The 16,394-nt window shown below is 49.8% G+C and overlaps 2 protein-coding genes and 1 long non-coding RNA gene across 4 annotated transcripts in view; 2 read left to right on the top strand and 1 right to left on the bottom strand.

Annotated features, from left to right (window-relative positions):
* xrn2 (5'-3' exoribonuclease 2) overlaps window positions 1-9,825 on the top strand; it is a 31,035-nt gene extending 21,210 nt beyond the window's left edge. For both annotated transcript variants that reach the window (XM_060041778.1, XM_060041779.1), the window contains 3 exons: window positions 4,228-4,282; window positions 6,191-6,434; window positions 9,489-9,825. In XM_060041778.1, coding sequence (XP_059897761.1) covers window positions 4,228-4,282; window positions 6,191-6,434; window positions 9,489-9,551 — 362 coding nt within the window. In that variant the 3' untranslated portion in view covers window positions 9,552-9,825. The remainder of the gene's footprint in view (window positions 1-4,227; window positions 4,283-6,190; window positions 6,435-9,488) is intronic.
* LOC132449904 (uncharacterized) lies at window positions 6,749-8,760 on the top strand. The gene is made up of 2 exons (XR_009523694.1): window positions 6,749-6,812; window positions 8,132-8,760. It is a non-coding gene; the product is annotated as an uncharacterized LOC132449904 (long non-coding RNA).
* A 404-nt stretch (window positions 9,826-10,229) lies between the features above and the next one.
* Window positions 10,230-15,856, bottom strand: nkx2.4b (NK2 homeobox 4b). The gene is made up of 2 exons (XM_060041782.1): window positions 11,679-15,856; window positions 10,230-11,479 (listed from the first exon to the last, which is right to left on the bottom strand). The coding sequence occupies exons 1-2, from the start codon at window positions 12,040-12,042 to the stop codon at window positions 10,743-10,745; spliced, it is 1,101 nt and encodes a 366-aa protein (XP_059897765.1). The 5' UTR covers window positions 12,043-15,856; the 3' UTR covers window positions 10,230-10,742.
* Window positions 15,857-16,394: the final 538 nt, after the last annotated feature.

Genomic DNA, 16,394 nt, shown 5'->3' on the forward strand with positions numbered 1-16,394 from the left:
AATGACCTGTCTCTGTACTGTCTAACCCCTACCTGCTCCTTAATGACCTGTCTCTGTACTGTCTAACCCCTACCTGCTCCTTAACGACCTGTCTCTGTACTGTCTAACCCCTACCTGCTCCTTAATGACCTGTCTCTGTACTGTCTAACCCCTACTTGCTCCTTAACGACCTGTCTCTGTACTGTCTAGCCCCTACCTGCTCCTTAATGACCTGTCTCTGTACTGTCTAACCCCTACCTGCTCCTTAACGACCTGTCCCTGTACTGTCTAACCCCTACCTGCTCCTTAATGACTTAATTACTGAATGTTTAAAATATAGAAACTTCTAATCCCTCCAGTCTGGTTCTAACCTGTGGTTCACTGGTCTGGTTCACTGGTCTGGTTCTACCCTGTGGTTCCCCGTCTGGTTCTACCCTGTGGTTCACTGGTCTGGTTCTACCCTGTGGTTCCCCGTCTGGTTCTACCCTGTGGTTCACTGGTCTGGTTCTACCCTGTGGTTCCCCGTCTGGTTCTACCCTGTGGTTCACTGGTCTGGTTCTACCCTGTGGTTCCCCCGTCTGGTTCTACCCTGTGGTTCCCCGGTCTGGTTCTACCCTGTGGTTCACTGGTCTGGTTCTACCCTGTGGTTCACTGGTCTGGTTCTACCCTGTGGTTCCCCGTCTGGTTCTACCCTGTGGTTCACTGGTCTGGTTCTACCCTGTGGTTCACTGGTCTGGTTCTACCCTGTGGTTCCCCGTCTGGTTCTACCCTGTGGTTCACTGGTCTGGTTCTACCCTGAGGTTCCCCGGTCTGGTTCTACCCTGTGGTTCCCCGGTCTGGTTCACTGGTCTGGTTCTACCTTGTGGTTCACTGGTCTGGTTCACTGGTCTGGTTCTACCCTGTGGTTCACTGGTCTGGTTCACTGGTCTGGTTCTACCCTGTGGTTCCCCGGTCTGGTTCTACCCTGTGATTCCCCGGTCTGGTTCACTGGTCTGGTTCTACCTTGTGGTTCACTGGTCTGGTTCACTGGTCTGGTTCTACCCTGTGGTTCCCCGGTCTGGTTCTACCCTGTGGTTCCCCGGTCTGGTTCCTCGATAACTGTTCTGGGATTGGATCGCTGTCTCCGGTGCACGTTCCCCTGGTGGCGGTGATCCATTCCAGTCGACTGTGACTCCATACTGGTCTCTTATTCCAGTGGAGACTGGGATTGCAGTCGACCGTTTCCAGTTTGGACTCCTGTTTCCAGTTTGGACTCCTGTTTCCATATCAAAGTTTAAGACTCCGAATTCTGCCCCCGCAGAGGAATCTGGGGCAGACCTCCATGACGGTCCAAATTCAAAGTATTGTAACGGCATGCCCCCCCCCCCCCCCCCCCCCAAATATCTGGGCGACCCCTCGGAATGTGATTAACAGACAAGTGGGTCTTATCTGCCCCAGGGGGACGGACTCGGGCCTTTGTCCGGGATCCCCCTTTCTGTGGTCCAATCCCGGGCTGGCACAGCAGCATTGTGGCTCCGCAGCCTGGACACACACACACACACACACACACACACACACACACACACACACACACACACACACACACACACACACACACACACACACACACACACACACACACACACCCCTCCCACTGGGCTGATTAGCCCGGTGGGAGGCTGATAATGAGAGTGTGAAGTGGGTGTCTCTCTGTCCAGCCAGAGAGACACCGCAGCCCCCCTCCCCTCTGATGAGAGCCGGTGGGAGGACGCTGTTGATTGGCCGTGTGATGCACTCTGAAGAGGGTCGACGTCGAAGTTAACTTCCCCCTTTGGCGGAGCCCCCCCCCCACTGTGATGTGTCAACACGCGGCCGCTGGACCGGCTGGCTGCCTTTGTCCCCCCCCCCCCCCCCCCCCGGGTGCTGGGTAATAACCCGCCGCGCTGCCTCTGCTGCCGGCCATTACTGTCCTGATCCCCACCCCTGATACTCCGTCCGCACCGGGGGGGGGGCGGGAGAGTGGCTGGGCTGGGGGGGGGGGGGGGCGGGAGAGTGGCTGGGCTGGGGGGGGGGGGGGGGTTGCTTTTAGCCACACGCCGCCCTGACGACCGTGACCGCCACCAGCCACGTTCTGCAGAGGCACTGTTACCGTGACGTCGGCCTCCGATCGGGACGGGCAGACCGGGCCGACCGGGCCGCCGTGTGGCAGTGGAGCAGGTCACTCCCCGTCCACACGGGCCTGTCATACATACATACATACATGGATGGCCGCCTCATTGTCTGTTAGAACGTGTCTCGTGCGTTTTCTGTCGTAGCAGAAGTGGCGGATGTTACCGGAGCCCGACCGACGTATCGGTTGGCCGATTTTTATCGGACGATATATTCGCCTATCACAGATAGCCGAATATATGTTTGCTGAAGTGCGCCAATACGAACCTTGCAAATGGTGTTAAATTATAGATGCAGTTCCCTCTTTATATTTCCTCTACTTTGGTGGTTCAATCTCTTTACTGAGCACAGCCACATAAACACTTGAAGTTTTGCATCATTCATGATCTGTGTGAAGGCTAGTGGCTCCTCACCACACAGGTAATTGGTTCGTTTAGCTCCTCATTCTAATGTTATGTTGATGTGGCCCGATCTATTGCTGCGGGGTAGGCAGCAAACCTCAAGGATGTGCACCCCCCCTAGACTCTATATTTATATATATTGGTTGATTTTTACTCCCTATTAGTATTGGCCTCGGCCCCTAAATCCAGTATGGGTGGGGCTCAGTTATAACAAGACTCATCTGTTAAAACTAGAGTGGTATAGCTGCACCGTGATCCTCATCACGGATAAACTGGGAGCACTGGTTGAAAACCTTGTGTTCGATGGACATGACGCGGTGATTCTTTGTGCTTGGCCCCGGCTAAGGCCTGGAAGTCGACCAAACGAGAATCGAGTTGCGTTCCGGGGGCCAAACTAATTGCAGAGGCGGGGAGCGAGTCGTTTAGCGGCTGAAAGCTGTGGTAATCCCGGTGTTGATACACTGCGGCCGTGTGGTTTGGGTCTTAGAGGCGTAAGCCTTTGTTGACGCCCCCGTCTGTCTCTACACTGGACGTCTATAGACGCTTGCATGATTCTTAATTAGGCGGATTGACAGCTGTCTAATTGTGGTGTCCCCCCCCCCCCCCCCCCCTCATCCCTTTGAGTCGGCGTCGCTGGAAACCGTCTGCAGATATAATTGGAAGCCCAGTGGGTGGTCCACTCCACAGTTGTTTGCGCCCCAGATAATCAAACATTAACGTGAACGAGGGGTCGGGGAGATACTGTGGCGACCGCAGCAGCGCTCCGGGCGCCGCCGCCGCCGCTCCTGGTACACGCGTAGCACGGGCGCTACGCTGTGACTACCCGCCGCGCCGAGGAGGCTGACGGCATACCGGGGTCGCCACAGCAACCACGGCCCCCCCGTCCCCCCCCCCATGCCTCATCCCCCATCCTGGTTTGACATCGTCACCTTTTCTCCAACCGTCTCCAGTTTATTGTGGTTGTTTTCCCTCTCTCTCTCTCTGCTCCTTCATGTGTTGACCCACTTGCCCGGTTCTGCCCCGATAAACAATCAAGTCTCAGGCCCCCCGCAGCTGGTCATCGCCTTGGCAACAGTGGCTCTAGGAGAAAGCTCTCGCTGGGGGGATTTTTTTAAGTGTGTGTGAAGAGGCTGCCGCCACAGAGCCCGGGGTACTTGAGGCCGCGACAATGCCGCGAGCTGAATGCTTATTTCATTTTCCTGAACAGGAAATGCAAATGTGGCGTTCTGTCCCCCCCCCCCCCCCCCCCCCCTCGTCTCTCCTCCTCCTCCTCCCCCCCAGTCTCTCCTCCTCCCCTCCTCCCCTCCCCCTCACCGTATTCGAAAGTCTTCATTTCCTTCATCGCAAATCATTTTTTGCCGTGAATCGCTGAAAATGGAAATGGGTGGTTTGGATAACGGGGGTTAGGGCTGATACCATTTGGGTTAATGAGTCGCCCGGGTTCCACGCTCGGCTCTGTGGCGCCGCTGAAGGAACCGGAGATGAAGGCGGAGGTGAATCCTTCAGTAGAGGGGCCCGGCCTTTTTTAAGGTGGTGACCAAAAAAAAGGTGTATTTGGAATCATGAATCTTAACGCGAGCGTGCAGTGTTTGGGCTGATGTTTCCACTGTCGGGAAGGGGGGGAGGTTAAGGAGGTGTTTAAGTCAATTTTCAACACTTGTGTTGAAATGTGTTTCTTCCTTTTTTTTGTCCCGCTCAGAAAACCGAGAGCAGAGTCTTCTGGGAGCGCCTCCTCGCATGAACCAGTACCCAAGGTGAGTCCTCACCTGGTCCCTGACGTCAACCCTTACAGACCCCCACCTGAACCTCAGCCCGGACCCCTAACTGGGCCCCTACCTGAACCTTTACCTGGACCCTTCCCCGTACCCTGAGATCCATCCCATCTCTCGTTTGGAATGGTCCGTGCAAAGTTCTGCTTCTGGGAAGGGCAGTCAGGCTGACCACGGTCCGGAGGCCAGACCCCCCCCACCCTGCTGCTGGACCAGCGTGACCGTCTCCAGGACCTCCACTCCATCCACTCGTTCTCCAGACAGTCCCTTAAACGCTGTTGAATGGTGGCGGCTTTTAACAGAGTTATGAGTCACTAAGTGGTTTGTCTCGGTTCTGCAGCATGAATGAAACGACTGAAATATAAACAGAGCTGGTCCCCCCGTCCCCCAACCCTGACGGGGTTATTCTGAGCACGCTGTCGATCCGTCCTGTACCCGGTCGCAGTGCAGGTTCTCCATCCTCTACAGCTCCTCCTGAACCTTCAAACAGACGCCCCCACGGGGCTCAAGGGGTTCTGCGTCTCTGTCGGGGTTTTCGGGGGGGGGCGGAGGTCCTATTTAAGACTAGGAGCAAACCCCCACATTTCTTTCTCAAGGAGGTTTGTGCAACTTAATGAGGCGTCTCTAACGCCGTCGTCGTCGAGGCTCCGTCTCTTGTCCCCCCCCCCCCCCTCGGTGATCTCCCCCAGCGCCCGGTGGTAATGTTGGCCTGGTTCAAGTCTCCCGGCCCATTGTGTCCGTGTCACCCCAGGGTCACTAGTTATTAGCAGAGAAGGAACAGTTTCTTTCTGGCCAAATGAGATGCAGAGGTAGCTGGTTGGAGAGCAGGATTAGGGATTCCAGCGGGGGGGGGGGGGGTTTAAGTCTGTCGGCCGGCCAGGATGTGACATGGTTCCCTAATGAGGGATGGGGCCGCTGATGTCTGCTTTATGTCGGCGCCGCCAGTAAGACGGGACTTTTCTTAAGTTTCTGATGTTTGGAGGTTTGAGCGTCGATGGCGGCGGCAGCAGAGGGAGAAGCGGCCAATCGGGACGCGCCACGCGGGCCGGGTTCGACCACCGCCACACACACGTGGTTTCTGGGGACGTTTTGCTCGGTGCTTCAGTGTTTCCCCATAAGCATCGTTGCCCTGGTACACACCATGGCCCCGTTCCCCCCCATGGGGGCGGGGGCAAAGATGATGTCATCACGCTTTCACTTAAGAAGTGATGCTTACTTTGGGTCTTCTATGTTTTCATACGACTCTTATAAAACTTTGGTTGACCTGTTCATTAGCTCCGGTTATTCCTGGACTATTGTATGCATGGAAATGGCCTTCCTCGTGCAGAACCTCTGCTTCGAAAGCTACGCTAACATTAGCCCACATAATGCTAATGCTAGGCCCGTCTCGTTGCTACTAGACACCCTCCCCCCCCCCCCCGAGTCCAACTCTTCAGAGCTACTTCCTGTGTTAATGGGCAAGGCAAAGAGTCTTACATTTATTCTTTAAGTGTTTAAAAGTTTGATAGAAATGGTTAAACTAAATCTGGAGGATTTAGTGATGAGGTTGAGATGGCCCCAGAGCTTCTAGTTAAAGTGTTGTGGAGATTTGAGCGTGTTGTCTGAGCCACCAGACGTGGTCAGTCGGAGGTCCTTCACGTCTCTCCTCCCCGTTTGGAGTTGTTCATGTGGACTCACCCTCCCTGCAACCCCTGCTTCAGATCCTCTGAGGCCACCGTTGTGTAATCAGCCTGAACACTCCCTCCCCCGTCTAACTCGCTCTACTTCTGAAGGTTTTATCCTTTTTACGGTCATCTTAAAAAAAAAAGAAAAAAAAAAGTGTTTTCTTCGCTTAGAATAAAAGCGTCTGCTAAATGTAAACATAGAGATGATGATGTTGATGTTCTGCTGCAGTCAATCCAGCTACGGCCAAGGAGGAGGAGGAGGAGGAGGAGGAGGGGGAGGAGGGGGGTACCAGGACCGGGGCGGACGCAACAGCTGGAACCAGGCGGTGCAGGACCAGAGGTCCAGCTTCCAGCAGACGATGAACCGAGGGGCGATGGGGTCCTACAACCAGCACCACAGCCAGCGGACCGAGGACTACCGTAACCCCCGGGGGGGGCAGCAGCAGCAGCAGCAGCAGCAGCCGCAGCAGCAGGTAACCCCCAAGCTCCGCCCCGCAGGCCCAGCCCGGGCTGATAAACAAGCACCCTGTATAGCTACCATGGCCCTCACACGACCCGCAGCTGTGAGTCGAAGCCACGTGTGAAACGATGCTGACCGCAGACATCTGATGTAAGAAATGCAGACGCGCACGCAAGCATACAGATAGGAACGCACACACACGGATAGGAACGCACACACACGGATAGGAACGCACACACACGGATAGGAACGCACGCACACGGATAGGAACGCACACACACGGATAGGAACGCACGCACATATACAGACGCACGCACACGGATAGGAACGCACACACACGGATAGGAACGCACGCACATACACAGACGCACACATACACAGACGCACCAGTGTTAATTTCGTTAACGAAAAATATGACGAAAAATGTTCGTCAACGACCTTTTTTCCGTGACTAAGACGAGACGTTGACGAGCTAAAAATAGATCTGTGATAATAAAAACGATGACGAAATGTCATTTTGTTTTCGTTGACGAGACGAGACAGGACGAAAATGTTATTGGTGTGCTATTTGGACATTCAAAATGCACGATATTTTCCAATCAGTACACTCCCGTAAGGTTCTTATGCAACTGTTCACTCCTCCAGTAAATAGAACGGACCTTAGCTACGACTTGGCAACGGGAGGTATGGTCCACTCAGCTATGAGCTAACGTTATGCATTGTACATGATTCGAAATTCTTCCCAGCTTTTATTCCACAGATACTAGGGTCTATAGCATATAACCGCGTTGTCTGATTACAGTTTAATTCATTTTTCACAATTTACCGGCTCTCGTTTTGAAGAAAATCACCGCGCCATTCGTTTCAATGGGAATCGCCACGGTCTATACTTCAACATAAGGTGGACTTTGAAATTCGTCCAAGCCTTTATACCCAAGATACTATAGGGTTCATAGCATATAACCGCGTTTTCTGATTACAGTTTAATGCATTTTTCACAATTTACCAGCTATCATTTTGAAGGCTGAACAGACAAGAGTACTAAAGTGTGACGTCACGTTTCGAGAGCAACAGATTTTCGGTTCTACACAAACCAAATTAACAAGGGGAAATCCTATGCCACACGAACCTTTTATAGAAAAGGAACAATCTTTTTGCGAATTGATTTCTGAGTTTGCTTTACCAATGATGTAAGTAATATTGAGAATAGATTGTCTTCATATTAAAAAAAAAAAACTAAACTAAACTAACGTTTACAAACTTTTCCTTTTCATACCCCAGGGGAATACATGAACGCCTCGTCATTTTTCGATTGGTAGTGATTTTCACCTCTTGAAATTGATTTATTTTAATTCTGAAAGAAACAACACATGGAAGCAATGGAGAACGCCATCTCTCGTTCGGTTGTTTAGAACTGAAAATCCGGTTGCCAGGACAACGTAACGTTTTCACTTTAGTACTCTATTTGAGTGGAACAACTAAACATGTGTCCATATAGCCTATATAGAGTTAGCCTAATTGAACTAGTTTAAAAAGAGAAAACATTTTGACTAAAAGTTGACTAAAATGTAAGGACTTTTCGTCGACTAAAACTAGACTAAAACTACAAAGGAAAACAATGACTAAAATGTGACTAAATATACTAAGCATTTTCGTCAAAAGACTAAGACTAAGACTAAATCTAAAATAGCTGACAAAATTAACACTGAGACGCACACATATACACAGACACGCGCACACCGACACACGCACATATACAGACATGCATTCGCATGCACACAGACGCACACACGTTTGAGGGCCCTCCTGTTGGGGTCTTTTTTTCCGGGGACAAAGTTGATGAGCATTCTCCTCAGTTTACTTCAGTTAAACGCAGAGTTTGACCACAGTGTTTTAAACTCTTTGATCAGAGGGGGACTTAATGTTGTTTTTGTATTTTATCGATGGGTAATTGTGGCAATAACTTGTGTTACTGTAATATGTTGCGCGTGTGCAGATGAGGAATTTGGGAAACAAACAAATGTTTTATATACTCTTAATTTTAGCTGAACAATCTGTTTTCGGAGATCCACGGTTTGGACTGCTGATGGATTAAAGCTTTAAAAGACTGTAGCTTGGTTTCATATTCACAACCAAGGCCGAATTATTGACCTCTGGGAATAGGATTTATTGTCCCCATAATTGTATTGATTATCATTTGTTATTAACAAAGTGGATATGCCCTAGGTGGTGATATTTAACAACTACACCACAAGTCGTTATCTTTTTCTTTATGATTTTAAGGACCTTTTTTGAAGGTGGTTTTTATTTATTTTATTTTTAGTTTAAGGTCTCAAACTCTCTCAGTAGGACTTAATGGCTGAATAAAGTCAGAATAATTAAAACTAATGAGCTGAACTAATGATGGGCTCTAAACACTTTTAGATAAAACTTATTTTTCAGGAGCTTTTGAAGGCCCAAACACCAAGTTTTTATTGGATATTTTCCTAAATATAAATATTTATTTAAAAGTATATAGTTTATTCTTGAATATATATTTTCAATGATTTGGATTTAATTTCACTTGATTTATCCTATTTGAATTGACTTGTTAAATTTAACACCATCTATGATGTAACGCTATTGGTGGATTTATAGCCAACAATTTAACCTGCTTTATCTTTATAATTAAAATTACATTTATCATTTATAATATATGGCTCTGGAAATTTGACAGACCGTTATTTTCATATGCACTTTATTTATTTCGTTTTTAATTTTAATTAGTATGAAATTGCTTTTAAGTGTGGATGATATTTAGTCCGTTAACCTCAGACTGACCACATATGTAATTGACCATTTATCGACATTTAATCGGAACATCTTAATGGGCCTGACCAACGCTTTCTTGATCAGCAGACTAATGAATGTGGATCGACTTGATTGTTTATTAATTTAATCGTGAATGTTTTTCTGTAATTTATTTTATTATGATTGTACTTCTATAATTTATTTTACTTTGATTGTACGCCTATAATTTATTTTGACGTTTTCCCGGTAATTTATTTAATTGTGACTGTATTTCCAGGGCTACAACGCGCCACGGAGCTACCCTCCGCCCCCGGAGCCCAGGAGGTATAACCGGAACTGAGGCCGAACCGGAACTGAGATGGAACCCAAACTTGGATAGAACCGGAACCGTGTCCGTTTACGGACTACTGCGCGCGATCTTTTGATAAATGTCTTGATGTCTTTTTTTTTTTTGCCTTTTTTTTTTAATTTTTATTTTGTATAGTCCTAAACGTCTCATGAAATGGATTTTAAATTTGACCTGTGAGGTGTCACGTGACTACTTTACTTTGAGAGATTCTCCAAACTGCCGCGTGTCTGTTGTGTAATAAAAGAGCACGTGGTGTTCGAATGCCGCCGCTGTGTCCTCCATTATTAAACATCATCTGCTCCTTTAATATCGCGTTATTAAAGACGATCTACTCCTTTAATATCGCGTTATTAAAGATGATCTACTCCTTTAATAACGTCCTTATCATCTAACGTTATTAAACACGATCTACACTTTAAATAACATTTTAATCATCAGTAGGCTATCTTGTAACAGTTTTAATAATTATTTAAAATAAATATATAGGTGTATAAAGTAGCCTAGGCTAATACTAATTTAGCAATTGGTCGAAGCCGAATCTGAACGTCTTCGAGGATCGTTTCTTAATTTAAGGATAACATTAGACAAAAACTTGACAGTTAAGAAGAAAATCTGCTTTCTTCCAGTCGGTTAATTCACGGGTACAAAGTGTTCAGTCTGCAATGAGCATTACGGTAAAATCTCGTTTATTCACTCTGTAACAAACGATCCGGTGACAGCGGTATTTGACTTCATGTCAGTCACGGATATTCATTTATTCAGCCATCATTTATACCATTAAAAACAAATGTATTTCCTAACCTATATTACTCCAGACCATGTCCATGGAGAAGGCCTCGTTATCAAACACTCATGCATCACATGGACCTGAAACCGGCCTCGGTGTTTAGAACGAGCGACACTGGGAACGAATTAATCCTGAAGCTGTTCAGCGAAGGTCTTCCACCTGCGTCTCAGTTCATTTTTACATTCACCGGATGATGGAGCGGTTTCGTTCTGGAACGAGACGTAGCCTACTCGGAGGAACATCATCTAAACCCCGCGGGACATGTTCCTGTTCTTCACCGTTAAATTAATCCGTCGGGGCCGCCTCGAGCCACACTTCACCGGGTTCACACGTGGAAGTCTAGACTGCTCTGGAGGCCGTTTACGCGTCGCGGATTGTCTCTTGAGTCCCGTGCTTCACCAGGTCCTTCCGTACAGCAGACCGGATCCCAGCCCCGGTGGGCTTCCGTAGTCCATGAGCGCCGCGTCGCTCGGGCCCAGCCCGCCGTGCAGGCCCAGCGGGGGGCTGGGGGACAGCTCCTCCATGTCGTCGGGCGACAGGTGGCCCACCTGCGGGGTCTGGTGGTGCAGGTGGAGGTGGTGGTGGAGGAGGAGGGCCGCCCCCCGGCCCGCCAGACCCTCCCCCAGGTCATGGTTAAGGTGTCCGTGGAGGCTCGCGGACTCCGACGACCCGGCCTCGCTCAGGCGCTCCTTGTTTATATTTTCCTTGGGGGCGACCGCGCGCTTCGGAGATGACGTGGAGGAGGACTGCTCCTGCTGCAGCTGGGATGGCGCGAGGACCCCGCCGACCCCGCCAGCCTCGTGCTGCTGCAGATGAGCCTGCGCCACTTTGTCCTTGGCCTGCCGCTTCATCTTGTAGCGGTGGTTCTGGAACCAGATCTTCACCTGGGTGGGCGTCAGGTGGATCAGGGCGGCCAGGTGCTCGCGCTCCGGCGCCGACAGGTACTTCTGCTGCTTGAAGCGCCGCTCGAGCTCGTACACCTGCGCCTGGGAGAAAAGCACGCGCCGCTTCCGCCGGGGCGTCGCGTGCAGCGCCACCATGGACGTCTTGGAGCCCGCATCCATCATGCTGCCCAGTGGGCCCATGCCGCCCATGCCGCTCATCCCGCCGCTCGCGCCCATGAACCGGGAGACTAGGAGACCAAAATAACAAAACATTAACGTCAACATCAATGTGAAGAAGCGACGGGCCAGCCGTGCGTAACGCTGCCAACGAGGCCAGACGCACGCCTATAATAATAATGCAAACTAACTTATCAGCCAACACGGAGAATAACTTTCATCCCTCACCTCACGGTTATAGCTCGGAGGGTGTGGGGTGGGCAGACTTACTTGTGGGGTACCGGGGCTCGGGGCTGCTGTACCACGCGCTGGCGGGGCCTGCGCTCCTCACCGTGTCTTGGTAGGACGGCAGTTCGCCCCCCGCCATGCCCCCCATGGCGCCGTTACAGTAGCCCCCCATGGCGCTGGAGAACTGGGGCACTCCGTGGTGGGCCACGTGGTACGTGTGCTGCTGCTGCTGCTGCTGTTGCTGCTGGTGGCACGAGCCCGGAGTCTGGCGGCCGTACGCGCCCAGCGGGGGGCACAGGTTCCCGCCGTTGTCCATCCCGCCACCGAACTTCCTGTAGCTCTCCTCGAGCGGACTCAGGATGTCAGTCACCGAGAAGGGAGTGGAGTACCTCGGGCTCAGGGACATGGTGTGTAGTCCCCCCCCCCTCCCACGCGCACGGGGCCGTGCGGGATGAGACCACCGCGGGATGAGGCGGACGTAGCGCGCGCCGGTGATGCCTTGCCCGCCGGTGATCTGCTCAATACTGCCGAGTCGCGAGACGCCTTTCCGAGTGCAGTTGTTCCCGCGTGAGACACCCGATTGGTCGCCTCGAGGAGGAGACGGGTCGCCTTATCTTGGCTTCAGTGGAGCCGCGCGCCAGGTTTACCGCCACCGCGTAGGGGGAGGAGCCACGACGCACCGCGAGCCAACAATGGCGTTTGACATTAGTGGGTAATTTGAGAAAATGGTTCGAGAATTTTTTTCTTCAAGTCTAACATGGCCTACCGCTCGAGCTCTGGAAATACCGCCTCGTTCTCGGATGAGTTGAGATCATTCTGAGAAATGATGTTATGTATCTCCAGACCTTCTGATCCGCACGGTCCACGTAAGGCCCCCGGCGCGGGATAGGCTTTCAACAGTTTATTATTTGACCTCTTCTTCAAAATTCATACACTCAAGGCCTTTATCCTTTGTTAATTGACTTTAAATAACAAATTTCAAATAATTCAGATTATTTTTACTTGTCTAAATTATTTCCACACATTAAGGAACGAACTTTATATTTCAGATTAAATCCAGATAAATTAAAATAACTAGATAACTTAACCGTAGTTGAAAACATTCCTCGCCTCGTTATTTGTGTTACAAATAGGGAAAGTAATTATTTAAATATTATGTATGTGACTTTAAATAAGCACTAAAGGGAGTAGGTTGAGTCCGACAGTCGGCCCGCTGGGCCGGGCTCGCTCTCGGCCGTTATTTAACCGATATATCGGCGGCTCGTGCGGGACCCGGAACCGGACCCGCTCTGGCTCGAGGCCGCGGACCCGAGAGACGGGAGTCACGAGACCAGAAGATGGATTTATAGCCTAGAATTTCATATACTTTTAGAAATAATTATTCACTCGAGTCTTATTTTTTAACCGGATGCCCTGATGCCAACAGGTAGGCGTTAGTTACAGAAAATACATTTTACATTAAACAATTACTTTTCAAATTAAAACTATTAATAATAGTCTACCTTAAAGTCATGTGTTGAATATTTGGTACTTTTTTTTAATGTTGAAGCATTCCACACCATTTATTTCATCTAAAGGTTCCCATAACCATTAATTTCGTTAAAGTAGGATACATTAATAATTCATATTATTGGGCCTTTTAAATTATTTAGATTGAACGGATTTATTAAATAATTCAAGCTTGTTTGAACTGTATACTAACTCTTTAGACTACTTAAAAACGCTTCTGTAGATCGACTATCTTTCATACATATTGATAGAAGTTTTGAACCCTGATAACATTAGATTATTAATCTGAGGTGCGGGTTTGGGGCGCGTGGGGAGGTGGCGGGATTTTACAGGTTGACAAAATAAACCTCCCCCTTCCCAGGGCTGACCTCGTGCCAGACAGACCACCTGCTGAGTGAGACGGACCCGTCCAGATCCGTCTCCTGGATGTTTTCACAGCCCGACCTTTGAACCTCTGCGCGCTCAGGTAGGATTTCCTGGACACACAGAGACGCGCCTCGCGCCTCCTCACCGGAACCTCAGACCGGGAATACAGAAGAAGCCCTCCTCGACTTTCTGTTCCCTCCTGGCTCACCGTTGTGTTCGAGTCCCGGCAGGATTAGCCCCTCGCCGTCTGAGGAGCCACGTCCCCAAGTCTCGGTAGACCTAGTCCGGCCTGGCGACTCAGAGCCTGGAGGTGAAGGAAGGTTTACCGGTCAACGGAGAGTCTTCTTCAGATCGGTGTTCTGAGTCGGTGTCGCCCGGTACGAGTACGGATCTAAAGGAAGGCTGCAGACTGGATCCACATTCCCGAACTGTGGCGTTAAACCAACAGTCAACGTTATGGATTGGATTTAACTTTATGATAGAAAAGCTTTGTCTGTTTTAAAAAAAAAAGGTTAATTATTCCAGTAAACGTTGAACATAATCAAAAAAAATAATTCAGAACCAGACCGAATGATAAAGATATAGCCTAAATCAAATAAATGACTTAACTTCAGTTTGGATGCCGGTCAATTCGGTTATTATTGAAAAATAGGATTATTATCAATAGCAATGATACAAATTTGGCCTACTATTATTATGATCCTTATTATAAGGTCACAGCTACCGGAACGCGAAGTAGTTTTTGTTTTACGCGAGATGACTTCACTCCTCCTACTGTAAGACGAGTTAGGCTATAGCCTATGTAATATATAGTTCTGTTAAGATATACTACTATATCTTAACACGCACACTATCTAATACTAGGCCTATTTATAGTATTTTACTATTATATCTTAACACAAACACTATCTTAACACAACGGTATTATATCTGTAGTTATATCTTAACACAAACAATATCTCATATATAGGGCTAGTAGGACTATTATTATTACCATATCTTATATTTAATATATCTATTACGATAGGCTATCTCATATCTAGTAGGCTATATCTACTTCTTGTATGTAGGCTATATATCTTATTTATAGTTTCTATCTATATAAAGTGTGATCCTGAGGCTTCAAATATCGTTTACATTTGGCCATAATTAAGTCAAACATAAAGAGTCAATTACAAAATATATGTAAATAACCAAAAGGTGAAAAAGAAAATCCAAAGTCCAAAGTCTCTCCCGTGTTTAACAGTCAGGCCTCGTGAGGGATGAGGAAGACCCCGAGCAGAGGATGAAGAGGAGGAAGACCTTCAGTCCAAACGGTCCGCTTGACGTCACCCTGCCGCGTCAGAACGTGGTCCAGATACCGCGACCAGGTCCTGTCCGACCGGGTCCAGTACGGACCGGGTCCAGTCCGACCGGGTCCAGTACGGACCGGGTCTGGTCTGCCCCCCACAAGCACCCCCCCCCCCCCCCCCACCCCCCCCCCCCCCCCCGTCTGAGTTTAGATGTGATGGAGGCTGGAGAAAACGTATTCCTCCCCCGAGTTTAAATTAAAAAACAAACCCAAAACCACTATAACACCGTTCGTTTATATAATTATTTATTAAGAAACTATTTTTGTGAGGCCTATATAGGGATATCAAATATTTAAAATGACTTTAAAGCCTATAGCGATATAGAAGTTAAATAGACTATTAACGAAGTTGGACCCACGTGACTTTAATGCGGAGCGGAACGAAAGGCCTGCCGGGAGAAGGCCGATTTGGGACGGCGGAAACTTCCTCTGTAATGAATATTAACCTTTTAGCTCCTCTGTTGTTCCGTTAGCCTGATAGTTATTTTTTATTGGCCTATCTCTGCTCCCAGTCGCAATCCCATTCCCAGTACCTGTCCCGGTCCCATTCCCAGTACCTGTCCCGGTCCCATTCCCAGTACCTGTCCCGGTTCAGTCCCAGTACCTGTCCCGGTTCAGTCCCAGTACCTGTCCCGGTCCCATTCCCAGTACCTGTCCCGGTTCAGTCCCAGTACCTGTCCCGGTTCAGTCCCAGTACCTGTCCCGGTCCCAGTACCTGTCCCGGTTCAGTCCCAGTACCTGTCCCGGTCCCAGTACCTGTCCCGGTTCAGTCCCAGTACCTGTCCCGGTTCAGTCCCAGTACCTGTCCCGGTTCAGTCCCAGTACCTGTCCCGGTCCCAGTACCTGTCCCGGTTCAGTCCCAGTACCTGTCCCGGTTCAGTCCCAGTACCTGTCCCGGTCCATTCCCAGTACCTGTCCCGGTTCAGTCCCAGTACCTGTCCCGGTTCAGTCCCAGTCCCGGCTCGGTTCCTCTTAGTGAAGTTCCATATGACTCAACCCGGGAACCACCTGTAGCGTGAGGCCCCATCACTGAACCCCCTCCCCTCTGTGGTCATCTAACCCTTCCGGCCTCTTTCCCTCCCCCTCTCCCTCCCTCTCCTTCTCTCTCTCCCTCCCTCTTCCCTTGCTCCCCCTTCCTCCCTCTCTCTTTCTCCCTCCCTCTCTCCTCCTTCTCTCTCTCCCCCCTCTCAAACCCCTTACTCTTCCTCGCTCCCTTTCCCTCCTTCCACCCCATCTCCCTCTCCCTCCCCCCATCTCCTTCTCTCTCTCCACCTCCTCCTCTCTGCCCCCCCCCCCTCTCTCTCTCCCTCCTCTTTCTCCCCACCCCTCCCTCTCTCTCTCTCTCTCTCTCTCTCTCTCTCTCTCTCTCTCTCTCTCTCTCCTCTCCCTCCCACTCCCCCCTCTCTCTCTCTCCCTCCCCCCCTCTCTCTCCCCCCTCCTCTCTCTCTCTCCCCCTCTCTCCCCCACCTAATCCCCTTCTGTGGGGGAGACCACCAGGCCCAGCAGCTGTGTGAGTGCTTCAGAAGACGGCC

This window comes from Gadus macrocephalus, chromosome 21 (assembly GCF_031168955.1).
Source record: "Gadus macrocephalus chromosome 21, ASM3116895v1".
NCBI lineage: Eukaryota > Metazoa > Chordata > Actinopteri > Gadiformes > Gadidae > Gadus > Gadus macrocephalus.